The sequence below is a fragment of the Anser anser genome, assembly GCF_964211835.1.
Source record: "Anser anser genome assembly, chromosome: Z".
In the NCBI taxonomy this organism is placed as follows: Eukaryota; Metazoa; Chordata; class Aves; order Anseriformes; family Anatidae; genus Anser; species Anser anser.
The window spans coordinates 54,146,177-54,171,889 of record NC_139723.1 but is presented as its reverse complement, the minus strand read 5'-3'; the positions used below and the strand labels follow the sequence as shown (position 1 = coordinate 54,171,889).

Here is a 25,713-nt window from a genome sequence, read left to right as displayed (position 1 = left end):
GAACAGCTGTCCTGGCACAGGGGCTCGGGGAGATCCTGTGCTCTGAACCAGCACCATGGTCACGGCTAAAAGCAATATTCCAGGCTGCTCAGCTCAGTGTTTTGATTGCTCGTGTCAAGAACCATACCCAACAGACTGCTTTTTAAGCAGACTGAGAAATGATTAAATACTGTCTGTTTTAAACAAGCAAGGCACTCTCTTATTCATTTCTAAATAGTTTTGGTATCTTGTCTTATTGATGTGCTAAAAGACTGTGAGTGAAGCTAAAATCTGAAAATCCAGATAAAGCAGTTTTTACTAGATGGCTCACACAAAGAGCAATATCATTAACTTCTTGTTATTAATTAAAAAGTTTGGATTAATCTTTCACAACAAAATGAACAAAGCCAGCACACACCAGAAACGCACCTGCAACTTTATTTTTTCATCACTGAGAGTTTGGTATTTATTGAATTAAATCCCCCATTTAGACACAACAGTAGTAACAAAATATCTGTACACTACTTCTGTTACAAATATAGATACTATTTAAAGCGACCTTACACACTCTAATGTATGCATCTCTTATTCTAACCAAGGAATAAGTACACAAGAACAATTCAGTAACAACAGCCAGTAATGGTACCATCTGTGTACTTTCATTTTTTGCCAATCACAGTAACTTCTAGAACAATTAATGAGACGAAGTTTTTTGTTTGTTTGTTTGTGTTTGTTTTTGTTTGGTTTTAGTTAACTCGCTTAGATCTAGATACCATTTTTGTTAATACTATTTCACAGACATTCCTAATACTGTTTTTGTTTCTCACTAATACAAATGCTAGTCTTTCACATCTTCCTCTAGTAATCGCCTGACCACTGCCTGCATTTTCTGTTCAGAGAGTTCTCTTAAATGACAACTGATGTGCCGACCTTCTTGCTGCGAATTTTTTTTTTTTGCTAATCAACGTGGTCTTGCTGCTACAGGAAGTATATAGCATGCTAATTAGCTAGGTGTATTTCACCTTCAACATATTTAGTGGCATTTTTATGCAGAAAGGTAAATCATGGGCAAGGTGTGCTTTATCTGCCAGATTCTGACGAGCCAGTTTGAAGAAGCAGAGCCAAAGGCAGACTACAATCAGCCAGTGGTATCAGTAGGTATGATTTCGGGATAAAGTTTTAAAGACTTCTTAGTAAACTGAGGATGTTGACAAATTTATTGACAACTCTGCTATCCAAATAACAGCTTCATGGCTGCATCTTTTTTACCAGACAGTATCTTGCATTTGCTCCTCTTAAATTAACAACCCCCAAATAATGTTTGTGACCCTCAGCTGTCCTCTTCTGCTTGACACTGATGCAAAGACTTTCACTGCTGTCTCACTGATCCCCTCTTCTCCACTGGAACTGATCTTCAGCCGTCTACCCACCATCAACCGCTGGTTATAGCCCTCCTCAGTCCAGGAAGGACCTTATCTTTGCTGATATTTATTTTATAATGACAAGCAACACTGTAACACTAACATCTTCTGCATTGTATTAACCTATATACACAAGGCTGTATATTCAGCTAAGTAAATATATCCTGAGCGGTTTGTTCACAGCTCTGATTCAAGCAGCAATCAGAAACTTCGGCGCTAAGACAGTATTTAGCCTTGCCCATTGCAAGAGGACAACCTTTGCTTACACACATTTCACACTAGGGAGGTTGCTTTCACTCCCACATAGTCTAGAAAAAAACTACTGTTATGAAAGAAAAGTTTAATCCTTCTAATACTGCAGTTGCTGGGCACTCTCACTCACCAGGATAAGTCTCCACTAGCAAATAAATTTTTCAGCCTGAGAACAAATCCCCACCATCAAAAACACAATTCAAACACAAGCTAAAACCAAAACTAAACACAACAAAAAATCCCCTCCCAACTCCTTCTACTTGGTCATTGTAGAGTAATAGAAAAAAAAAAAAGTCCATTAATTATGTGCCTCCACATTACATGCTTTTCCTCCTGTTCCCCAAATTCTGTATTTTGTTAATACTTTATTTCTCCAATAATCTTATTTCTGTTTTCTGACTACTTCTGCCCATGCCATCGCCTTGCTGATTCAGTGACTTTATTGTTCTCACATATTTAAAATATTCAAAGCCTCTTAGCAAAACATTTAAATTTTGTTGTGAGGTTATTAATGAAAACATTTTTTTTAGTGTCTTACAAGTATTCATTACAATATTACTAGGAAAAATATTCATGTCTTTGCCATAGGTGACATAACTCCATCCCAGTGGTTTGACAGTAGGAGAAATACTTCTATTACATACAAAAATATGGTTAAATGTTATTTTTCTTCAGTGACGTAACACAGTCCTGTGAAGCGGGAAGAGCGAGAAGGCTATACAAACATTTCCATTCTCTTTGCTAAGCAGAATGTAAATAATATAGTCTTGTCGATCCTACCCCTTTCAGCAGCTAGTTCATGACAAAACAGTCAAAGTGACTGTTCCTTTCGTCCTTTTCAGAATAGCAACCGCCTCCTCATGGGTCACCCCTTCTAAACTCTGCCCATTCACAGCAATGATTTGATCTCCCCTCTTCAGGCGTCCATCTTCTGCAGCTGCACCCTGAAACAATAAAACATGTAATTGCAGACTCATGCATTTCTTTTTCTCCCTGCCGCACTGTCCCAATGGTCTGAATAAGATGGGTACAGTACACAAAACCCCTTAAACCTTTTTTGATTGAGAGTGATTTGACTACAGTCAATCATAGAACAGCCTGCTAGTACTGCAGTATGTCCTGCGTTCTCTAACTTTCACAACACTTAGATCTAGAGGATGGATCTAGAGGATTTTTATATTACTTTAATCCTGTTGGTCTAGCTAGTATAACTTCTAGTCTCTGGTACCATAACAGCAAGATTTTCAAGACCTGAAATAGCTTCCACAAACTGGAAATCCAGTAACCAAAACCCACCTGTTAACTTTGACTTACAACAAACATTTGGGATTCTTCATTACATTTATTTTTTAACTCAGGGCTGTTCCCTAGGGCAGGCTATACTCATAAAATCCAGTCAGTACCTGAACTTCTCCAAAGGTCCAGATGAGTTCAGTTATTTTATGCTGGTCTACCTTTCAGGCTGTAATAAATTGGTCCCTTCTATTACTTGAAGAAAATGAATTCTAAACATAAGGTAGGGGGGTTGTTTTTCAAAGTATGTAAACATTTCCAGTTTTGAGAGTTGAAAAAGACTGCCATATGCAGAGTCTCATGCACTTGAAAAATTCTGAATCTTCCTGAAACTCTATCCTTCAAATAATGCGAGCACATTTTGATCAGAACTTGCACTGGTCAAGAAAAGCTGTGAAAAACTGTTAATCATTTGGCATCGAACTCAGGCCATGCTTTAAGAAAGTGGCTGCTGTGAACTAATAAATGGATTGACTGAACACATCTACACTTACCTTTGCAAATACTGTCTTCACATAAATGGGTAAGTCTCCATGAGGACTGCCATATCCCCCCACAATACTAAAGCCTAGGCCATCTGGTCCTCTATCCAGAGTAATGGTCTTGTACTGAGGAGGCCTAATGAAAGGGAAAAAGCGTTGCTATGTTGTCTGAACTTACGATTTAACATGTATAATGTTCAACCAAAAACATTTTTTCTTTCTAGTTAAGCAATGCACTTCCATTTCCTCTATAACTACAAATGTACCTCATGGTACAATCTTCCTAGCAAACACCTTTAAAAATCCTGGAACCCTTTAGGCCTCCTAAAAAAAAGTCCAAAATTAGCAGCCAATCGTTATGTTGCAAGATTTAATTGCTTCTCTCCTACTCTGAGTTATGATTGTTTATTTGCATGTATGTGTTTATACAGACAACTCGTAGGTATATCTCCACACATTAACTTTGACTACATGAATTTTGAAGTTCTATCTTTTAATGTAGGTTTGTGTGCCTAAAGAACCCCATTCTCTCTTTCCCTGTTCCTGGAAAAATGCCTCAGATTTATGACATAATCTGAGGCAATACTTGTTTACATAGCTGTGTCTTGTAGTATACCAGAAGTGGTAACATTTGTATACCATGAAAGTCGTTTTTTTCTGATAGCCTAGGGCTAAAAAAGTACATTATAGAAACGAAAGTACCACTGTGGAAAGAACCTTGCTATGTAAGTCTGAGAACAGCGATTTGGGGTGTATCAACTAATCTTAGGTACCTAGGCTCAGTGAAATGAAGAAAGCCGTATTTAAAAAGAAATCAAATCACATTTTAATTCTACAGCAGGGAAAACAAAACAAAACAAAACAATTTGTAAGCATTTTAGGTTGAGTTCCACCTCAAGTAGCTGGCTACATAGACTGTATTATTATGTATTTACTGACCCTAAATCATCCTGAAAAATGCTGGTTGAAGTTAGTCCTGCAAATGTAAAACTGGACGTAGGTGGCTCCTGCTGCTGACCAGTTATAACACTCACATCTCCTCCAGCTACAACCTAAGAAGAGAGTTCAGTAAAATGAGTTAAAAAAAAGCCAGTAAAATAAGAATGCTGATACTAAAATAATACATCATAGCAACTAATGTTCAGAAAATATTCCAAATGTCACTGGAGGTTTTTTGTTTTTGTTTTTGTTTTTTACCTGCAACTCAATAGTGCCCGAAGCATTTTTTAAGAGGCTAACAGCTTGGGAGTGAGTCATGCCCTCGGTAGATGTTCCACAGATGCTAACAATCCTGTCCCCCACCTGCAGAAGAAAATGTAGAAAAGATAACTATCAATACAAGTTTATTTACATAGATTTATCTGGCATTTTCTTTCAATAATAGCAGATCTGAGTACTTAGAGTTAGCTACAATTTATCAGTGACATAGGGCAGGAAGAAAGAAATTAGGAAGAGTGCATGGTACACTTCTCTCAAAGGCACAACATCATTGAACTACATAGTGAAGTGATGGAAGAGTAGAAAATATGAGATCAGAATTAGCAGATCAGTGTTTAAGTTTAGTGTATTCAGTGTAAAAAAAATAATTGTTCTTTACAGAATTAATCTTAATATTCTAGAAGGATATGGAAAATCATCTGAATACAGACAGGTTGAAGTAGTACATTATCTTAAGACATATTTATATATATTTATATATATATTTTATATTTAAATTAATCCTGAAATATATATATTTAAATTCATCCTGAAATAACACTGTCTATTTTCCAAGGAACATTAGTCAAATTCAACAACCTCTGATATAAATTGAATACAGTACACATGTAAGTGCTGTGTGTTACGACTACTTACTTTGACTTGGAATCTGAAAAAGAATTCTCTATCCTAAGACAGGTAAGCACAGAGAACATGAGATATGAAACAGACTGCATACATACAGGAACGACCACGAGACTCACCAGTGTAGCTCACTTAGAGAATCCATCATTCTGAACTAGGCTTCCTACTTTGAATTTTCACAAGTTTATCAGCTGTATGATCCAAGATTTCTTTAGGACTTCCTTCCCAAGTTAATATATCCTTCAGCAATTACCTTTTACCGTGTCACCAATCTGAGTTACTTTATTGTCAATCCAAATAGCAAAAATTCTTTTCACAGCCAGAAGCAATCATGACTGCATCATTAAACTGCTACCTTATTACCTGTCTAGAGTAATTATTGTGCAGTACCCATACAATCTTTATAACCTTCTTAACAATTAACTTACTCTCAGTTTCTGAGTCTGAGCTGCAACTCCATTTGGATGCATCATGGCGATAAATATAGGAACATCTCCAAGGGGACTTCCTACACCTCCAGCAATGCTCACTCCTAGTGAATCTGCAGGGCCCTATTATTGTAATGAAAAAAAAAAAAAAAGATTTTTTTTTTGGAAAGAAAAATACATAGAGAATTGCAGGCTTACCTTAAAAAATTAATAAAAATCCTATCTTATGAAAATCAGAATATGCCTGTCTCAAGCCATTTTTTAAAGTTAATATATTTTGGAAAAGCACAGAGCGCACAATACATAGTTCTTCCCATCAGCGGAGGGTGACAATTTACTGACTCAGTTATATGTTTTTTCTTAACCAAACTGAATACTTACAGAAGTCAACATCAAACCCTTAATGTCAGCATTTGTCTGGCAAGGAAAACTGTAGAGATGGGATTGATTGTCCTTTTTTATCAGCCTCCTACTAGGAACCTGCTGTAGATGAGAATTAATCTTTATGCTCCCCCTAGTGTCCCACTATTGAACAACAAAACTAGTAATTCACTGCTGTACAATGCTCAACTACCTAACCACCAAAATTGCTATCATAGATAGGTATTCACAGATTCAATGTTAAAAAGAGAATAGTTAAATACAATCTGCGTAATCAAGGAAACTGGATCCCAGGCAAAGTCAAATAAATGCATGTGTTTTAGACAATCAGACGCAGTCTGTAACTTAGATCTTATGCTCCCATCAATGAGAAAGGCAATTGAAACCCAGTTGAAAAACTGGCAGCTGTCATGTAAAGGCCTATCTATTAAAAATACATGTCAAACAAATGTGAAATACAAAACAACAGACTTGCAAGTTTAGTACAGTTCCCTTGGCTTCACTACAACTGCCTGGATTTAACTCTGTTTGGTAACACTGTTACTAATTCTCTCTCCATTTGCTTTAAAAACAGGTCACAAAATGTGATGGTGGAAGTCACACTTACTTTACTTATAAATATGGGCAGTGGAGATCAGTAAAACCAGTAGACAAATGACTTAACTATTGCCACATCAGTTCTTCCCTCTAATGATTAACTGGGTGGCCAGACTTTCTCCTTTACATACACATAACATCTACAGAACCTTTCCTGATACATACCACTTTATGCTGTAACTTACCTTTTTTATCTCAACTGTTCTTAATCCCTGTATTTCAGAAGCTGCTGTCAGATAAATTTAAAAAGGAAAGTTAAACTAGTATATAAAAGAAACTTTTCCATTAAAGTCATCCAAGCCACTGTGATGATTCTAGCTTTCTGCTGCTTCATTACAGACATACATTTCAACACAGATTTTGAAAGCAGCTGCCATTAAATTAATAGCATTGAAATACATCTAGAATGGGTGAAAAAGTCATTCATTCTTTCAAGTTAAACAACTATTGGAGTAAATTGCTAAGCAATGCTTATAGAATAGAAACTATTATTTGATAGCGATACTTGGGTCACAAGTAACTGGTGTAAATCTGAGCACTGGAGAGCTATTACACAGCTATTCTAATTTAATGTAGTATCCAGAATTGACCACGTACTTTCCAAGAATGAGTCAGACAGCTTGACTGAAGACATAATAAGATTCAACAAAAATAGTTCTCGCTCAACTTAGATTCTCAGCATCTAAACTGCTGATGTAACACCTGCTAGTTTATTTTATAAAAAGTGATTCAAAGAGATATATGACGTACTGTATAATAACCACCACACCCGCAACATTTTAATGACTAAGGAATCACTTTCAGGCCTGTAGTATACAATGACTATGTGTTAGAGAAAGCAGATCTCAGCTACCAATATACAGATATAAATTACTGAAAGGGCCATAAAAACTTACAGGTATTTTTCTTCAGACCACTTTCAAAGACCTCAGGTGCACTTGAACCAGAAGCTGGAAAGCTGAAGGATGAGAGACTGCCACTTCCTTCACTGACCTAAATACAGTGTTACACTGGGATTAAAAAGCAGTTTCAGAGTCCCAATTTGATAAAATTGTAACCCATTGTATTCAGTGTATTTTACAAAATATTTTTATTATTTATTATTATTATTATTAAAAATATTTTTTTATTCAGTGTATTTTTCTTGCTACTTTTTCTGTGCCCAGTTAAAGCTGATACACTGAACCTCTGTATGTTTCCTGGACACTCTGGAGGGCTCCTTGTTTGAAACATGTCATTAGACCAACAGAGATCGCGTAATTACAGACCCATGCAACAGTTTGCTTCTGAGGGCCAGACTGTCCCCTTATTTCCACATATTTCATCACTTCAAAGACCTTCTGGTGAATAAGACAGCCACCATTATCAAGGTAGGGACACAATACAAAAGACAAATCTTTACATATCCCCACATGTATCCTCACAGTCATCCAGACACTCCATAAGCTAAAACTAAGATTGGACTCTCCACTCAGTTTCACCTACACAATTTTCCAGCTTCCCCTAAACAATTTACAGAATTTCCACTACAGCCTCAGGACAATGTAAAGGAACAACATGGCTCACAGTGGTTTTAGTTCATTGACTCTTACCGACTCTTCTAAACATTCAACATTGTGAACTTCTTACTTAATAGCTTAGATTAATACCACACAGAGCTTGTGTATTTTTGTCTGGACTGGCATTATCTTTTGAAGAGATACTGACACTTAGTCCTTAACCCTTCTTAGCCTATTCACTTCAAATTTCAGAAAGAAAAAGTCCCAGTTTAATTAGGATTCACCTTAAACTATTTACATCTATGTTCAATCACTGACAATAGTGATGGTGATGTATACCAGGTTTATAACTACAAAAAGTTCTAAGATAAGTCGTGAGCTCTCTCATTTCAATAACTCCTACTGGAAATCCCAGTACATACATTGGCACAGAATCACAATGAGAGCTGCGACCACATAAAGGATGCATTCAAATGCAGAAACTGATGTGAGTTATAACATTAAACAACATTAAAACAACAATAAAACAAGTAAACTTAGGAAAAGCCTGACAGAAAGGGTGAAGGTTTCCTGCTTCTTGTGACCAAGATTATGGTAAGAATATGAAAGGTATAGAGAAATTCAGTAAGATTACTGAAACAATACCCCATTGCACTCAACACCCTCCAGGTAACAGGTGTAAACCCTACATCAACTTGTTCTGGTAATGAAGACAATCAGCTCTTCCTATTTCCCATGCAAGAGCTCTAAGAATCAGACTAGACAACATAGTAGAGCCTGTAATCTACTCTATTATTTCTACTATATACTCTACTATAATACCTACTCTACTATTTCTGGAATGAACTCTTGGCTGGATCACGTCTTTAACTGGTACAACTAGCTAAAATGAACATGTAAAATGGCTACCAAAAAGCTGCAAAGTACATGGAAAATAATTTTCATCATAAAATTAACTATTTTTTTTTGCTTTCACTATTTAACCACATTTTTTTTCTTCCAGACTAAACAGTTTTACAGTTACAAACCTGGCTGCTCTGGGATGTTCTCCTCTCAGAGTGGAACGGACCAGCTTTTATTCTTCCAACCTCTAGTCTTACCGTACCTAACGAACACTAAAGAAAGAGTCATTTTTAATACACCTTTTGTATCTACAACATTAAAGCCAACAACAACACTTAATTCACTTATTAGATGGTAGAAGAAGAAAAAAGCATGGACAGAGGGGAAAATACAGGACTAACAACCCTGTGGTGAGAACTGAAAAGACAGAGTTTGCGGCAGGACCAGAACCATACCAACTATGACTGAATGATACTATTGAATGATATTCAATACAGACCTGAGAACTTTTCGGATTAAACAGTATTCTAATACAGATGTGAGGACTACTTATGAAGCCTAATTCCATTACCTTTTATTTAAGGAGTAGTAGTCTTGGCTTCTAAATAGTAATGCTAACGTGTACTTTCAAGATGACATTTTTCAAAGAAGAATAAAAGTGGAGTATTTTCACGATAAGCACTAAAACAGTACAAAACCTCCAAGTATTAATTAGTATTTCTGTTGATATAGCTGATAGTGTGGTATTTAAAGTGGTAGTTAGCAATCTCTCTCCCACTCTTGAAATTACCTGTTAATATGGATCCATACTGATGTAACTAACGAGATTTTGGGTGGGAGGTTTTCCAAAAATCTATCTGTAGTTTAAGAGACCTTTCTGTATCTGACTCCCAAGAGGAACTTGGGTGATATGGATTGATTGCACATTGGAAAATCCATTCCAATGCTTCCATTAAGCATTGAGTTCTTAAATATACTATTAGGCATTTCATGTATAAATACCTATCTCAGATGAAAATTCACCATGCAATCAAACATCTAGAAACCAAGATGTTAGGCTTATTTTGATAACGGATAGGTAAGGTGTTATCACAAAAACACTTCAGAAAATAGGACTTCCAAAATAATATAAGTAGTGTCAAAAGAACATCTATCTATCTGCAACATATTTAAATACAGAAATTTCAAAGTATTGTTGCTATTTTGCTTTTCCCTTTCTTCCACTGGGAAGTTGTTATGATCTCTGGTACCTATGCAACCAAAGAATTTACTGTTACAGATGTCTGCCTTTATTTATCATACCTTAGCTGTATTACCCTAAGAGAGGTTCAAAAATCTATCAGAAAATTCACAGTAAGAAACAGACCAATATATCAAACTCAACAACATAATATACCCATTCAAATAGGGTTTCTAAACCTCTGTAGCTAGCATATACTATTGATAATCTCTTAGAGCTGATGCTAGGAGAGATTTATTACTAAATTACTTTTTATTTTTTTAAGTAATACTGACTTCTTCACGTCCTGGAAAAGATGTGATCAGGGCTCAGACATAAACAGTCTTTCCTGCTGCTTTCCTCCTGTAAAATTACCACATCCTCACATAAAATGCAAGCCCACAAATGAGATTTTGAAGTTATTATGTGTGAAAGTGGGAGGTAATACTTTCCATCTGAACTTGTGAGTAAATCACTTCACATTCTGTCTTCTTACTTTTTTTTTTTCCTGGAGTCTCCTATTTGATAAATCTAAAGTCAAATGAGTGGAAAAAAAACTATCAACTTTACACATATTTGGGGGATACATAACAAGAAATACTGCAAGAACGGGAGGAATTTTCACACATTCTTGTGGTTTTATGGCAGTTTAAATACATTGGGATTTTACAAAGATTGTAAATAACTTTCTAACAAAATACATTTTAGGCAATTCAGGACAACTCGCTGTAGATCATTCACTTGTGAATGAAAATAGAACTGATACCTGAACTAAAAATGATGACTGCCTGTGTATGAGTGATCATGCTTTTATCCATTTTTACTGTGTGAAAGAAACAGAACCATTAATAATATCTGAGATATTTTAGACACCACATTTCTCAGGGCCAGGACAATTATTTACAAGTACCACCGAGTGGGATGAAGTATCAAAAACTTAAACATGAAAATAATAAGTGAGACTATTAATTAAGTATACTCAATTGTATACTCCAAAATGCTTGCCAACTAACAAAAGTGATAGAAACTTTCCAAATGAAGCGGCATTTTAATTAAGAAGAGATGTAAAAGTGCAGCATATGAGGAAGAAATACTTTGTCCAAAGTGCAGCATGTGAAGAAGAAACCCATTGTCCTTATATCCTTATATAAAATAAAGTATCAGGTAAGAATTGGAAAGTACTATTACCCCAAAGGAATACATTAACAAGTTCACTATCAGAACACAGATGCAGCTGTGACATTCTCAATTATTGTCACACACTGAAAAAATATATATACATAAAAAAAAGAGCATACCCTAGGAAAAAAAAAAAAAAAAGGCTTGAAGAACTATTTAAGACCTGCAAAAATATACCTTTTAAAATAATGCAAAGAAGCATGATTATGTCTACATACCCAAGAGTCAGCTATCAATAAAGGCTGTTAAATTTTTTCCAGTGGAGCGTTTTCATTGAAAAATGCTGACTCAACAGAATCCTGACATGCAACCGAATGTCTCAAAACTCTGTATGGAAAACAGACAAACTGGCTGACCAGCTGGACTTCCTGCCAGACCACAGGAATTGTTGTATGTATGACTTCATTCTGATTTGGAAATGGAGGAGATCAGAAACACAGTATTTACTGAGAACAGGAATTCTGGTTCTGAGAACGGCAGCCAGGAGGTTACTTCACTTATCTTTGTGAGAAAGTGATTTCTTACCCTAGATGCCTTGCTCACTGAGAAAGGCATTATAAAATTTAATGGATGTAATGTGACACAAGACATACAAAGAAAAAAAAAAAAAGATAAACATTAACAACTGTGAAAGCAACCACTTTCTGGCACAACTACACTGATGAGTTCTGTATAATTTAAAGCCAATTCTAAGTATCTTTCTAAAAATATGAGATAGTTAAACAAGTAGGCATTTGTTGGATAAAATACAGCATTAAGTTCTAGATTGCTCTAGGTAATGGTCTTTTATTGCCCTATAAAGATATGGCAGTCTGTGCTACCACTATTCCCACTTTTATCAGGCGAAGTATGAAAATCTGAACGCTCTAGCCTTCAGGAATTTAAATTCAGATCCAAAGCTTGTTCTCCCTGACATCTCAGCAACAGTCTGAACACAGGCTGAATAAAACTTAAGCTTTTAAAAATCTGGATCTCAATTCTTCACTTTTAACCATCTCATGTTTTCCTGATACCTTTAGCAAAGCTGCAACAGCCTCCTGGTTAGCATTTCGAACATCTTCTCCATTCACAGTCAGTATCTGATCTCCTTGCATCAATCTCCCATCTGTATCTGCTATTCCTCCTTTGACGATGTCTGACACAAACACCCCCGTATCATTTCTGTAAATACACACATGAATTCTGAATTACAATATTGTTTAAGGGTCACTTTTATGGCTTGCAGTTGGGAACCCAATGAATACTGTCTCATTTTTCTGATGAGTCATGTTGAGCTAGTTCCTCTAGGAATGGCACAAGAATGACACATACTGCCTTTACGGGATTTGAGCACAGCACCCCAACAGAAACACACGAGTGACCAAGTCCCAGACATTGACTGTCCGTGTATGTTCATACCTTTTCCCAACGATACTCAGGCCAAGGCCTTTGCCAGGCTTCTTTTGGAGCTCTATAATGAGTACATCATACATATCTTCCTCCTTGTACTGGGCCTCGTCTCTGTACACCGTCAGGCGAACTTTTTGGGGAGTCTGTCGGAGGACATTTATTGCTTCATCATGTGTGGCATTTCTGAGGTCAATCCCATTCACCTACAATGTAAGCATACATAGATGACATATACAGGACTTTCCAACAGACAAATGAAAGATGTCTAGCTAGCAAATGAAAATAAACAGTGACCAAAGAAGTAAGTCCACCTCTAATATCTGATCTCCAGCCCACAGTCTCCCATCTTTTGATGCTGCTCCTTCTTCATATACTTCATGGATAATGATTGCTCCCTGTGGATAAGCAACAAAAATAAATTGCATAGTGAAAGAAAATGCCCCTAACTTTGAAGCAAGAGCTACAGAAAATTCCTGCTAAAATTCATTGTTTTAAAAAAGTTAGAATAATGACAAATTACCAAAATATTTAAGAAGTTCACTTATACTTTCAATCTTAAAAGTGTTTTTTTTCTTTTTTTCTCTTTTTTTTCCTGATCCTTAGTAACTTTCTATAAAAGTGCCACAGAACAAATGAAGACAAAATCTCTTCTAACAGATATTTTCATTTCTATATTATTATTTCATGTGAGTAACAGGTATTTTTCCAACCAACCAGCAAAGTGTCTGCTCCTCCAACAATGCTCAGGCCAAGACCAGTCCGTCCTTTGGAGATATCAATGGTTGTTTCACATCCAGGAATAATGGGACAAGTAGCGGGGTCAGAAGCTAGTGTGGCTGGAGTTGAAGATCTGCTTGTATCTAAAACAAAATTAAACATCCTAGTTACAGGATTAACTAAACATCCTAGGTAAGACAGCTTAGTATCAGAAGAGTGACGTTAAAATATCATTTTGAGAGTTCATACTCTACAGTAAGAGCTCAAGAGTCAATCTACAGGAAACATACTTATTTCAAAATGCCCACATAATACCACCCTCCCTTGCCCTCAGTCAAGTACTGTCCTGTGGTTTTAATAGCAGTTGTCCTGTTTCTAGGTCAACAAGCACCTGGATCACAGTTTTAAGTTTACTGAGATAGTATCACATACAACATGCTATATTTGTACTACCTACAAACTCTTAGAGTTTGGATAGCCAAAGAAGCTATTGTACACAACAAATGCTATTTCAGAGATAATTAAATATCTATACCAGTAACTCTGCAACACAGATCACAGATAAAGTGCATACAATGTATTACATACATGGATGCAAAGATGTCAGTCCTACCCTTTTGTAATGGGCTAAGTCAAGGTCCAGCTAACTAAATATTCTGTCTCAGACTCAGATTTGTACCATGAGAAAGAATGTGAAATACAGTGGTATTTTCCAAGTCTACCAGTACTTGGTCAACCAAAGGTTGTACACACACACCGTTATATCTAGGAGCCCTCAACAAGAGCTTCTATACACCAGTCACACTTTTAACTGATCACTGACACAGCTTTTGGAAGCTGTATATCTCAAGGTGTAAATATCATAGAATCATAGAATGTCTTGGGTTGGAAGCGACCCTAACAATCATTTCATTCCAACCTCCCTGTCACAAGCAGGGACACCTTCCACTAGACCAGCTTGCTCAAAGCCCCATCCAGCCTGGTCTTGAACACTCCCAGGGATGGGACATCCACGTCTTCTTTGGGCAACCTTTTCCAGTGCCTCACCACCCTCATAGCAAAGAATTTCTTCCGTATAGCTAATCTACCCTCTTTTAATTTAAAGATGTTACCATATATAAATAATATATATAAAGTTAAAGCCACAATTAGTGTAAGTTCCTACAGTGTATATGGTGTTAAAAAGTTCCTTACAACTTACATCCTTAGGTATTAATTTATGTGTGATCACACACAAATTTTTTGAGTAAAAGTTTGCAAATAATACTAAACTGCTAAGAGCTGTAGATTTCCTTGAGAGTGCCTTGCAGAGACATTAGAGACAAATTAGAGGGCTGGACAATCACCAACAATATGAAGTTCAACAAGAGCAAGTGACAGATTCTACACCTGGGAAGGGACAATTGTCGCTGTATGCACAGACTGGGGGATGGGAGGCTGGAGAGCAGCCCTGCAGAAAGGGACCTGGGGGTTCCATTGTACGGTAGGTTGGATATGCACCAGCAGTGTGCCCTTGCAGCCAGGAGGGCCAACCTTACCCTGGGGTGCATCAAGTACAGCATTACTAGCTGGTCGAGGGAAGGGACTGTCCTGCTCTGCTATGCTCTGGCACAGCCTCCCCTCAAATACTGTGCGCAGTTTGGGGCACTACTGTACAAAAAGGACATAAAACTATTAGAGTGTCCAAAGGAAGGCTATAAGGATGGTGAAGGGTCTAGAGGGGAAGATGTATGAGGAGCAGATGAAGTTGCCTGGTTTGTTCAGCCTAGAAAAAAATGAGGGGAGGCTTAATGGTGGCCTACAGTTTCCTCACCAGGAGAAGGCAGAGGCAGGTCCTGATTTGTTCTTGCTGGTGACCAGTGGTAGGACCTGAGGGAATGGTGTGAAGCTGACAGGGGAGGTTCAGGCTGGGTGTTAGGGAAAGGTTCCTCACAGAGAGGGTGGCTGGGCTCTGGTCAGGACATCAAGCCTACTGGAGTTCAAGAAGCATTTGGACAATGCTCTCAGACATATGATCTGATTTTTGGATGGTCCTGTGCAGACCCAGGAGTTGTAGTTGATGCTCCTTTTGGGTCCTTTACAACTCAGGATAGTCTATGATTCTATGAACTTAGTAGTGATATAATTGTGTATCAATACTACTACTACTAATAGTCAATAGAAACATGACTCAGCAATACTTGCGTGATGTACATATGAATAAATTGTGAGGTCTCCATTAGTCAATTAAGATATTACCTTCTTAGTGGTGTGTTGCTTAACCAATAAATATTATCAATCACTTGCATCTCAAGTCTCCATTTGAAAGGGGGAGATTGAAATTCAGGTAGTTCTAAACAGTGAGACAGCTTCAATCATTCTTCTGCTCTAACAAAGATGAGGTGAGTTTTCTCTCTGCTTTAAAGAAAATGGCTCCCACTTCTAGACATCCATGATACAAGCACTTGTTAGACAGCCCTTGGGATGCAAGAGCAAATCCCTCCACTCTTCCAACTCTAACACAGGCCAGTGGGAAAGCAGGAGGTAGGTCTTCAGTTTGGAGCCTTACTGCTTTATTTAGATGGATCTGTAATCTGGAAGTACTAGAAACTGAAGTTCAGAAAACAATTGAGTGCATACAAAAAGAGAGAATTTGTTTACAAGCTACGTCTTCATTTCTATCTCATAACTCTAGTGAAGCTAGACAAACAAGGAGAACCTTACTTTTGACCGCTTCTGGTTCAGGTGAGCTGGAAGAGGGGACAGTTGCTGGTGGTTGGATATTCCTCCTCTCTGCTGGAGCAGTGCTGACTGACGCTGTAGTCAGGCTATCTGCCTCTGCTGAGTTGACTGTAAGCCTCACCATGGTTTTGGACGTCTTCAGGAGACTGATAAACTGAAAGATGAAGAGAAAAGCTGATGCAGAATATAGCTGGAGTGTCACTTAAAATACAGAAAAATTACTGTTCTCCAAACTGGAGCTAGAAGTCACAATCCTGAAGGTTTTCTTGGCAGTGAACAAGGACAAATATTGATGCTTTGATAATAAACACCGTCAGAGTTAACTGTGGGACAGATCTGGCTGAAGTTATTCAATTAGCTTCCCTGAAACTCCGTCAAATTGTTATTTAGAAAGGGAAATAGCTTTCTCCAAAGGGTTGAAATATCAGGCTTGGAATATAACACAGTGATTGTTACAGACCCTCCCCATGTATAAGTACAGTACATGACCTAATTTACCACCGATGCAATTTAACATGTATAATACAGACATAACAATTTTACTGTTTCTAATACTTTTGAAGTGTTAGATATGAAAACACATTATTCAGCAATAGTTCATGCCTTTTATCCCACATCTAAGTGCCTCTGATTCATCTGATCTGAACCACAGGAATAAAAAAAAGTCACATCAGTAATGCAGAGAAAGACTATTTGTGTAGTGCATTAATACAAAATAGCAACTGAGCTCTAAATGCAGGCTTGATCTTATTCTGCAGTAGTTTCCTTATCCAGACAAAGCCTGTAGATCTTTGGTTCTTTAGACAGCTTTGAAAATAAAATCAGAGTAGAGTCACAAAAACCTTATTGGTTCTGGACACATTCATCTCCTATATTTAGTGGTGTGATTTCTACGCTATTCTTGACACTTCAGAAGCACCTTTTCTACTGGATAGCCCACAACAATTTCATCATCCACTGCCAGGATCTGATCCCCAACTTTGATTCTTCCATCCTGGAAACAAAATAGAAAAAAAAGTATGAGTGCTACGAATGCTACTCCAAAAACCGTTTTCATTCCCTATATGGATTTAAAATGTTCTCACACCTTTGCTGCTGCACCATGATCTGTTAAGCTCTTAATAACTACTCCATTAATTGTGTCTTCTTCACTAATGGCAATTCCCAAACCTCCTTGATCCTGGGATAAATAGAAATATGCAAATGGTTAGGTACTGCATTTATCAAAATGTTAGAATACATTCAGTAATAACTAGTGAAGCTTGCAGACGTAACAAAAGTTTTTACAATGCATCAATGTTTTCCTTTTAAACTAATCTATTTCTGAAATAGCCGATTTTTTCCGACCTACAAATAGTGCATTGGCTACCAAGATAGTTAGCAAGATAAATCTGAAGCAAATCTAAATTCAAACTTACTCTTTTTGAAACTTTGTAGGTCAATTGTGATTCAGTTGTTAAATTCATAAACAGAATTAAGAATTACAGTGAATCACAGAATGGCTAAGGTTGGAAAGAACCTCTAGAGGTCATCTAGTCTAAACCTCTGTGCTTAAGTAGGGACACCTAGAGCAGGTTGCCACAGCCATGTCCAAGCAGCTTTTGAAGATCTTCGCGAAAGGAGACTCCACAACCTCGCTGGGAAACCTGTGCCAGTGCTCCATCACCAGTACAGTAGAGAATTGTATCCTGACATTTAGACTGAATCTCTTGTGTTCCAGTTTGTGCCCACTGCCTCTACTCTTGGCACTGGGCATCACTGAAAATACCATAGGTCTGTCCTCTTTGCACCCTCGCTTCAGGTATTTATACAAATCTGTAAGACCCTCCCTTCAAGCCTTCTCTGCTGCAGGCTGAACAGTCCCACTTCTTTCAGCCTCTCCTTACAGGAGATGTGCTCCAGTCCTTTGACCATTGTAGTGGCCCTCTGTTGGACTCTTTCCAGTACGTCCAGGTCTCTCTTGCACTGGGGGACCCAGAACTGGACACAGTACTCCAGATGCAGCCTCACCAGTGCTGAATAGAGGTGAAGAATCACCCATCTTGACATGCTAGTGATATTTTGCCTAATGCAGCCAAGAATACCATTAGCTTTCTTAGTAGGAACTCAAAACGTTTGGAAACTATAGACTAAGGTAAATAAAACTTCATGATATAGCTTAAATTCTCTATTTGAAACCACAGGAGAAATACATACAGCAGTGGAAAATACAGAGGATGGAAAAATGCATGCTCATCCTTTGAAATTAGCAAATGTTTGGGACAGAGTGAAATTTCCCCAGTGTTTATAGCTAGAATTAAATCATCTGGATACCATCATCTGTAAGATACTGTGCTGGTTGACAAGGAAAGGCTAGGTGCCTTCCAAGGAGACAAACTTATGAATCGTTGTGAAGTTTACTCTCATGAGTACTCTCCACTGAATGCAACTCCTTTTCCCCATGCCAATAAGCAGAAGCTTATTTTTTCCACCCTCATTTGGCAGCTTCACAGTTATGCAACACTTTGCCATTTTCTCTCAGCTGCACAGTTTCAGCAAAATATATATATTATTTTTAGGGGAATTGCTGCTTATAATCTGATGCTAATTAATTTACGTGGAACAACGCAGGTAACGATTTACCTTAGGCAGCAAACAAACAAACTCTCTGTTCAACTACAGCAGCTAGTTACCAAAAATTTTGCCATTAGGTCAAGAGATGACTTATTCCAGAGATACAGATCACGTGGAGAATTTATGTGAAGTTTAAAAGCCTCATGATTGCCAAAGACAATCATTACATCAACAAAGTTTTTGGTTCACTCACAAAAAAAAAAAAAAAGAACAGAAGACCCCTAGAAATCTCTATTGTTACTTCTAGTAAGCAAGGTACAAAGTTTGTTTCCCATTAAGTGGGACTCCATTACAGAAAAATCAAGCTGGTGAACATAAATGTGGCTGGTGTAAATTTAATTTTCAGCACATACCTTAGGGAGTTCCACATACTGAATGTTTTTATACGAACTGAAGTCAGAACTAACACTGGAGTTTCCAGCACTGGGATCAATCTGATAATGAAAACACAACTGTGAGCAGCTATTTTCAACGTTTTTCATCAAAATGAAGTAGCATGCATACATTTAAAGTGGGACTGGTCATTTTATGGATCCATTTAAACTGCTATAACTTTATTCATGGCAATATTAGATTTATTTCTCAGATCAGGTGAACATAAAGTAAAACAGAACTAGGAACAGTAAATGTAGCAGCTGCACTAAAATCTCTTTGTTTTTCCATTGGATTTCTTCTTTTGTAATAATTGCTAAGTCGACAGAGTACCCCTGTATCCAGAACAGTGTCAGTATCTCAGTCAAATGAAGAAACAAATATTTACTTTACCTCTTGGTTTTGAAGAGTCCCTGAAGTACAAGCCTCTACTGACTTTGTAGGGCAAACGGCCATCTGATTTACTGCATCTTTATTTCTAAAATAGATTCAGTTATAGCATATGGTAAAGCAATGCCATGTTTTTTAGACCGCGTTTAAGTCTAGATCTTTCTTCTGCTTTATTTGTGGCAGTGCCAACACAAATATGAAAACAGAAAACTCAAAACATATTTAAAAACTGCTAAGAACTGGGTACAAAAGCATACCTATCTCACCAAAATTAAAAAAACAAACAATCCCTGTGCAAGAACTTGAGCATATTAAACATATTTTTTTAATAAAACTTTTAAAGACAACTTACCTGATAAAGATTATTTTTACTTTAGATGGTGCACATTTGATTATTGATGAAGCATTCTGGTGAGTCCTTCCATAGAGCATTTGCCCATTTATCTATGTAAAGGAAAGTAGAAATTATTTCTGCAAATATTCCAATTCCTTTAATCTTTTGATTAGGCTTAAAAAAATCCACTATCCCACATCACTGGCTAAAACAGCAACTGTAGCAAAATTAAGGAACATGGTGTGTCCAGCTTTCACTCTCTTTAGTGAAAAAAATCCTTATAGTTTCGTTTCAGTCTTAACACGTTCACATAGCTAAAAATGTCATTCTCTGGGTTATATTGCAGTTATATGCAGTATTGACTTAGCACATCATCTATTTCCTTTTTGTGACTCATGGAGCAACAAAGCAGGGCCATGGAAAATTCTAACCAAAACAAATAAATACATACATTCAACAACAAGATTACTACTCTTTATTGAACCACAGCTGTGAGCAATGCACTTTATGCAAAGGAGTCTGAATGTTGGTGCATTTACAATCTGAAAATTTGACCTTAGAATCATTGTCTTCATTTAGCAGAGCAGACTCACTGAAAGCCCCTGAAACTCACATGATTCAGATACGGCTGGAGATATCAGTGTGAACTTGCAGAATAAGCAAAGCCATAATTGGCTTACATTTTATTAATTGTGTTTGTTCCTGCAAATGGAAAGCCACAGTGGATAAGTCCATTTTAAAAATGGGGAAATTATTTGAAAAGGACTGCTTGGACCCACACAAAGGGTACATACACACATACACCAAGGTAGTACAAACAGAAGCAGAGATGCAGAAAACAGGAAGCAACAGAAGCAAGACACTGAACTGAGTGTTGAGTCTAACAGCAAACCCTCAGCTCCCACACAAGCTGTATCTACTAGGTACTGTCACAAGACTACAGAGCCCTACCATTTACACTTGAAATGACAATCCAGACACAGTAGTGCATCCAGTGTTTACCCTGCACTTATGAAGAAACATAGTCAGTCCGTCAGCTGGGGGATGGGACATGATCCACCACAGCTGATGGGCAGCAACTCTGGAACCTGAGGAGCAAGCTTAGATGCCCCTCTCAGAAGATGCTAAGAGGATCTCTTAGCATTAGGTTGCAGGTTCACAGTAAGTTTATATGAGAACTGGCTCAGGCAGATGTGTTTCAATGTGTTCTAAAGATATTCAGCATCTACAATAATAAAGTTTTTGAACTTTAAAGCTTTAACTGAATCAAGAGAACCACCTAGCATATAACATTGGACTTTGCAAATAGCAGGCATGAGGCTAGGTACCTCAAAAAAAAGTAACGCAAAGCCCCTGACAGGCTGTAGGAGCTCAGTATCACCCTCATGCTTTATTCAGTCCCACCATTCCTTTTCAACTACAGTGCATTATTAGACCTCAACATACAGTTCTGAGGTTACAAAAATGCAGTTCTGTGATGGTAATGTTAACTACTGTAACTACTGCTGCTAGACTGGTTAATGCTGTAACAGAATACATCTGCAAGAACATCAGTTGAACTGTAGCAGTATAAAAATAAACATTATTCTTCTAAACATATTGAGAATGTTAGTTGCATAGTAAGTGGTTGCATTTCTTCAAAAAGCCACTAGAGAACAGATCAAATTTGTCATGAAAAGACAGTCCATGATACAAATGGATCTGCTCCTATTTCCCTTACTTAATTTCCATTTTATATGTAACACAAGGTAACAGCATTCTTACATTATCACACTTCCACTAGACAAAGAAGTAATTAGAAAGTCTGGAGCACTCCACAGATGGATGGAGTACAGGACTTCAGTGTTTTCCATGGTCCACAATGCATTGCCCTTCCATACATCTCCATGACACAGAAACTGCTGGATCCCACCATTTTTATCCACTTTAAACACACAAGCACATGCACTTTTACTCCGTACTACTGTAACCAGGAAGAAGAAAAAAATCCCAGCTGCAACTATTTCCCATACACCAGCATAAAAATTTGGTAGCCAGTGTTGTCAATGTGGGTAACTTGGGAATTTCAAGGTCTACTGAAAAACACCTATTTTGCAGCAAGAATCTTATTTTTGTATATATTTTAAGTCAGTATGCCTTGTTGTCAGTATAAATTGCAAGAACTCACCTCTAGCAACTCATCTGCAATCTGTAACCTGCCATCTTTGCCAGCTGCTCCATTTGGGTCAATTCCCACTATAAAGACACTCATCCTGGATCGGTCTTTGTTACCAGCAAGACTAAGTCCCAGACCTGTCCTTCCTTTTTCCAGCTCAATCATGTGTAGCTCCCCTGGTAGATTTCCATAGCGCTGCATGATCTTTTCTAAATGTAAAGGTGTGGGCAGCAGAGGTTGGATTTACATTAGAAAGTCTCACAAACCACCCGGACAGTCATGAGCAGTGTCCAACAGTCTCTGATAGCACAATTCCAAACTAGATGAGAAATTTTTAACTGTACACCACACTTTCATTTCAGCTAAGTCTTAGGTGATTTCTAGTTCTATATTTTCTTTCCAACTTTGGAAAACAATAAATCTTTTCTTAAAAAAAAAAAAAAAAGATTTTTCATGTATAAAAGCAATAATTTTAACTTTCTTTACTCCAATAACACTTCAAGGAACGGGAATTGAGATTATATATCACTGCCATCAGTTCCCTAGATTACACTGAAATTCTGCAAATAGTCCTGAATGAGAAATAGTCTAGACAATGGAAGAACACAGAGATCAAAATGCAATTTAGAAGAACAAATTACTTGTGTATTTTACTTTGTGCCTCTAACCAACCACAAATGAAAGCTGACAACAAAGCTTAACACCCAAACCACAAAACACACAAGAACAAAGTAGTTCAAACTGGACACCCTGTATCTTCTGCTACAATGTTATTTCAACAATGAATATTTGACAAAATTATAATCAAGGATAAACTTACTCCAGCTGTAACCGAACTCATCCTCTTTCTCCACATCTTCTTGGACTTTGCTGGAAGATGACTGTGTAACATCACAGCTCATTCCTGAAAATGCTGGAGGAGGGGGCAGAGGCAAGTTACAAAATGAAGTCTTTTCTGGCTCTGAATCTGACTGACTGAATGCCTGTGGAGAATAAGAAAAATGCAGTGGCTAAGCAAATGCAGACTCTGCGTACGACAACGTAGTATACAAAAATGTCAAAATGTCAATGACTACAGCTTTGAAGTTTAAATACCAAGCAGCTGGAATTCTAAATGAGTAACACGGCACAAAAAAGCTGCAAGAGATCAAAGACGGAAACAAACGCTATGCGAGGTAAGTGATAACTTCACTCCAAAACGTATTCAGAAGGAAACAGAACTGACAAGAAAAGCCCAATTCAGTAAAGTTTTATGTGCCACTTCACGTCAGAAAAAAGTCTCTTGTGAAGACTCAACTTATTTTTTACAATATGCCATATTTGTAGAAGACTTCTACTGTATTTTATTTTTAAAAGCTGCCACATGTATTTTTTCTTGTGATATGCTTGGGAAGCCAAATAGGAGAAAAGGGAGCTGAAACAGAGAACTCAGTGTTTTCAAAAATGCCTCCAGAAACAATAAAAGTAATCAATGTATTAATGGAAAGGACGATTTAAAAACAAACAGATAAGTGGAGAAATCCACAGTAACTGGACTTTCTCAGTTGTATTTACTGTTTTCCTATAAATTGCATGAGGGAGATCAAGTAAAGGAAGATAGAAATTAAACCACAAAGAAGAAAAATACTTTTGGCCTTGACGTATGTGATTGATTCACGTTCACAGAAAATCAAAAGCATACACTACTGCAATATAATGTTTAAATGCCATAATCTAATCTAGCAATCCTCCATTCCTACCAAAGGAATACGCGAACATGGACTGTGATCAAGGATTTGGCTAGGCATTTTAATTTGTACCATTTCACTTGCTCAGGCAAACACATAGGCAAGGAATTCATGCCTGAATATCATCATTCTGAAGATTATCTATGCCCAAAAGATTTTGTTACTTGGCAAATTGTCTGGTGATATGCAAGTATTTTTTTCAAGAACTAAGGCATTCCAAATGTTGCACTAGCTTCATAGCCCAGTTCTTATCATTTCAGTTTTCACCTGAAATATGAAATCACCTCTGGTACCAAAAATTTGAATACAACATCTCAGATGAGCCAAAAACACTGAGATGCTTTCCTTATCAGAGGCAACAGCACACAGAATAGCAGTATACACCTTGGAAGACTTCAATCCCCTTTCAGCTGAAGATGTTGAAAAAAACCTACAAAGTTAACAACTTTGTCACACTGAGATTTAAGGAAATTCCAGTCTCACACAGGAAGTTAGTTATCTTCATTCTCTTTATACTCCAAAGACCTAATGAAAATGAAAATGCCATATTTCAGTTCCCTCATTTTGCTTCTGCTTGTAAAAAAAAAAAAAATTTCTCCTTTCATTCATAACGTTTGCTTGGAGCTTAATGAAGAAGTCTTTAAATGTCAAAAGCCTGGAAAGTATTAAAATGGCACCCAAGCCAATGATCTACATTAAAATTTCTGATAAATGCCATGTGTTTTTTTTGTATCATTGTATCAGCTACGCTGGTCAGTGCTTGAAATCTAAGGCAATGCATATGTTGTGTCACTGAACAATTTACAATTTAGTTCACGCAAATTATACTCTAAAACAAAAACCTCAATTGAAGCAGCAAGATTACAGCAAAGAAATTTTATCCATGAGAATCAGAGTAGGGTGGAAACACCAGTTAATAACAGAGAAATTATTTTTTCATAATCAAAAATTCATGTATCCAACATGGAGAAAACTTGGAGGCAGACCTCTACATTGACCATGGATAAAAGGGAAAGTAGTTCTACAAGCACTATAGTTTTTCAGAGTGCTTTCTAGAGGTTTAACTAGAAAGCTACATACAGAAAAAATGAGGAAACAGTGTGTGAGCAGACCAGATTGCTAGAGCTTACAGTAGTCTCTGTGTTTGAAATAAAAATCAGCATATCAATTTACTGATGTTCTCGCTAAATGACAGTGCTTCCAAGAACTTTGTAGAAATAAAGAAAATATGAAAAAAACAAACCGAACCAACCAACCAAAAACAAACAAACAAACAAAAAACAACACTGCTGTTAAGGTCTTCTGGAAGATCTATACTGTGTGGACATATGGCTGTATCCTGACAGATGAGTACTTAGGAACTGCAGCTGCAGCCACTGTGATCTGACCGACAAAAAAAGTACTTGTTTCTGTATCTGTGTGAATGCATACATACATTTGAGTATGTTTGATTTTTAGGAAAATGCTGAAATGAAAGTAAAAGCGAGGCTCCCTTGTGAAGAGGGTGAGGAGAGTGTTCCTATGCAATTCAGACACTGGGGACCAGGTTCTGCCTTCAGAACTCAGCCTGCCACATGTGCACCTCTAGTAACAGGAGCTGGCCCCTCAGTTTATGCACACATAAGACTTTTGCTCCCTGAATCAGGCCATACACACAAAAAAACTAAAATGCTTTAACTCATGAAATACTTGCAATGTGCCATGGCACAGTATTTCATATTACGTCATTTAAAATGCAAAGCATCATACAGTGCATGAACCCATTTTGCTATCAGGGTCACTGATCACAGCCAAGCAAATATTAAAAGTGGCAGGAAACTTGGAGCAAGTATCACAGTATCACTTTCTGCATAGGAGGCACAGGTAAAGAAGAAGCAGTA

At 37.3% G+C, this 25,713-nt stretch overlaps 1 protein-coding gene across 36 annotated transcripts in view; it reads right to left on the bottom strand.

Moving 5' to 3' along the window:
- Positions 1–400: 400 nt before the first annotated feature.
- The window catches only part of MPDZ (multiple PDZ domain crumbs cell polarity complex component), a 105,433-nt gene continuing 80,120 nt past the window's right edge, over positions 401–25,713 (bottom strand). For 33 of the 36 annotated variants that reach the window (XM_083817332.1, XM_083817334.1, XM_083817337.1 and 30 more), the window contains 20 exons: positions 22,927–23,089; positions 22,119–22,315; positions 19,970–20,061; positions 19,621–19,705; positions 19,209–19,289; positions 17,330–17,422; positions 17,162–17,236; positions 16,225–16,396; positions 13,519–13,664; positions 13,116–13,199; positions 12,814–13,007; positions 12,429–12,576; positions 9,203–9,289; positions 7,572–7,668; positions 6,861–6,904; positions 5,698–5,820; positions 4,625–4,729; positions 4,367–4,479; positions 3,440–3,563; positions 401–2,596 (listed from right to left, as the gene is read on the bottom strand). In XM_083817332.1, the coding sequence (XP_083673458.1) occupies positions 2,450–2,596; positions 3,440–3,563; positions 4,367–4,479; positions 4,625–4,729; positions 5,698–5,820; positions 6,861–6,904; positions 7,572–7,668; positions 9,203–9,289; positions 12,429–12,576; positions 12,814–13,007; positions 13,116–13,199; positions 13,519–13,664; positions 16,225–16,396; positions 17,162–17,236; positions 17,330–17,422; positions 19,209–19,289; positions 19,621–19,705; positions 19,970–20,061; positions 22,119–22,315; positions 22,927–23,089 (2,370 nt within the window). In that variant the 3' untranslated portion in view covers positions 401–2,449. The remainder of the gene's footprint in view (positions 2,597–3,439; positions 3,564–4,366; positions 4,480–4,624; positions 4,730–5,697; positions 5,821–6,860; positions 6,905–7,571; positions 7,669–9,202; positions 9,290–12,428; positions 12,577–12,813; positions 13,008–13,115; positions 13,200–13,518; positions 13,665–16,224; positions 16,397–17,161; positions 17,237–17,329; positions 17,423–19,208; positions 19,290–19,620; positions 19,706–19,969; positions 20,062–22,118; positions 22,316–22,926; positions 23,090–25,713) is intronic. The other 3 variants (XM_083817365.1, XM_083817336.1, XM_083817356.1) reach the window with 1 other exon arrangement.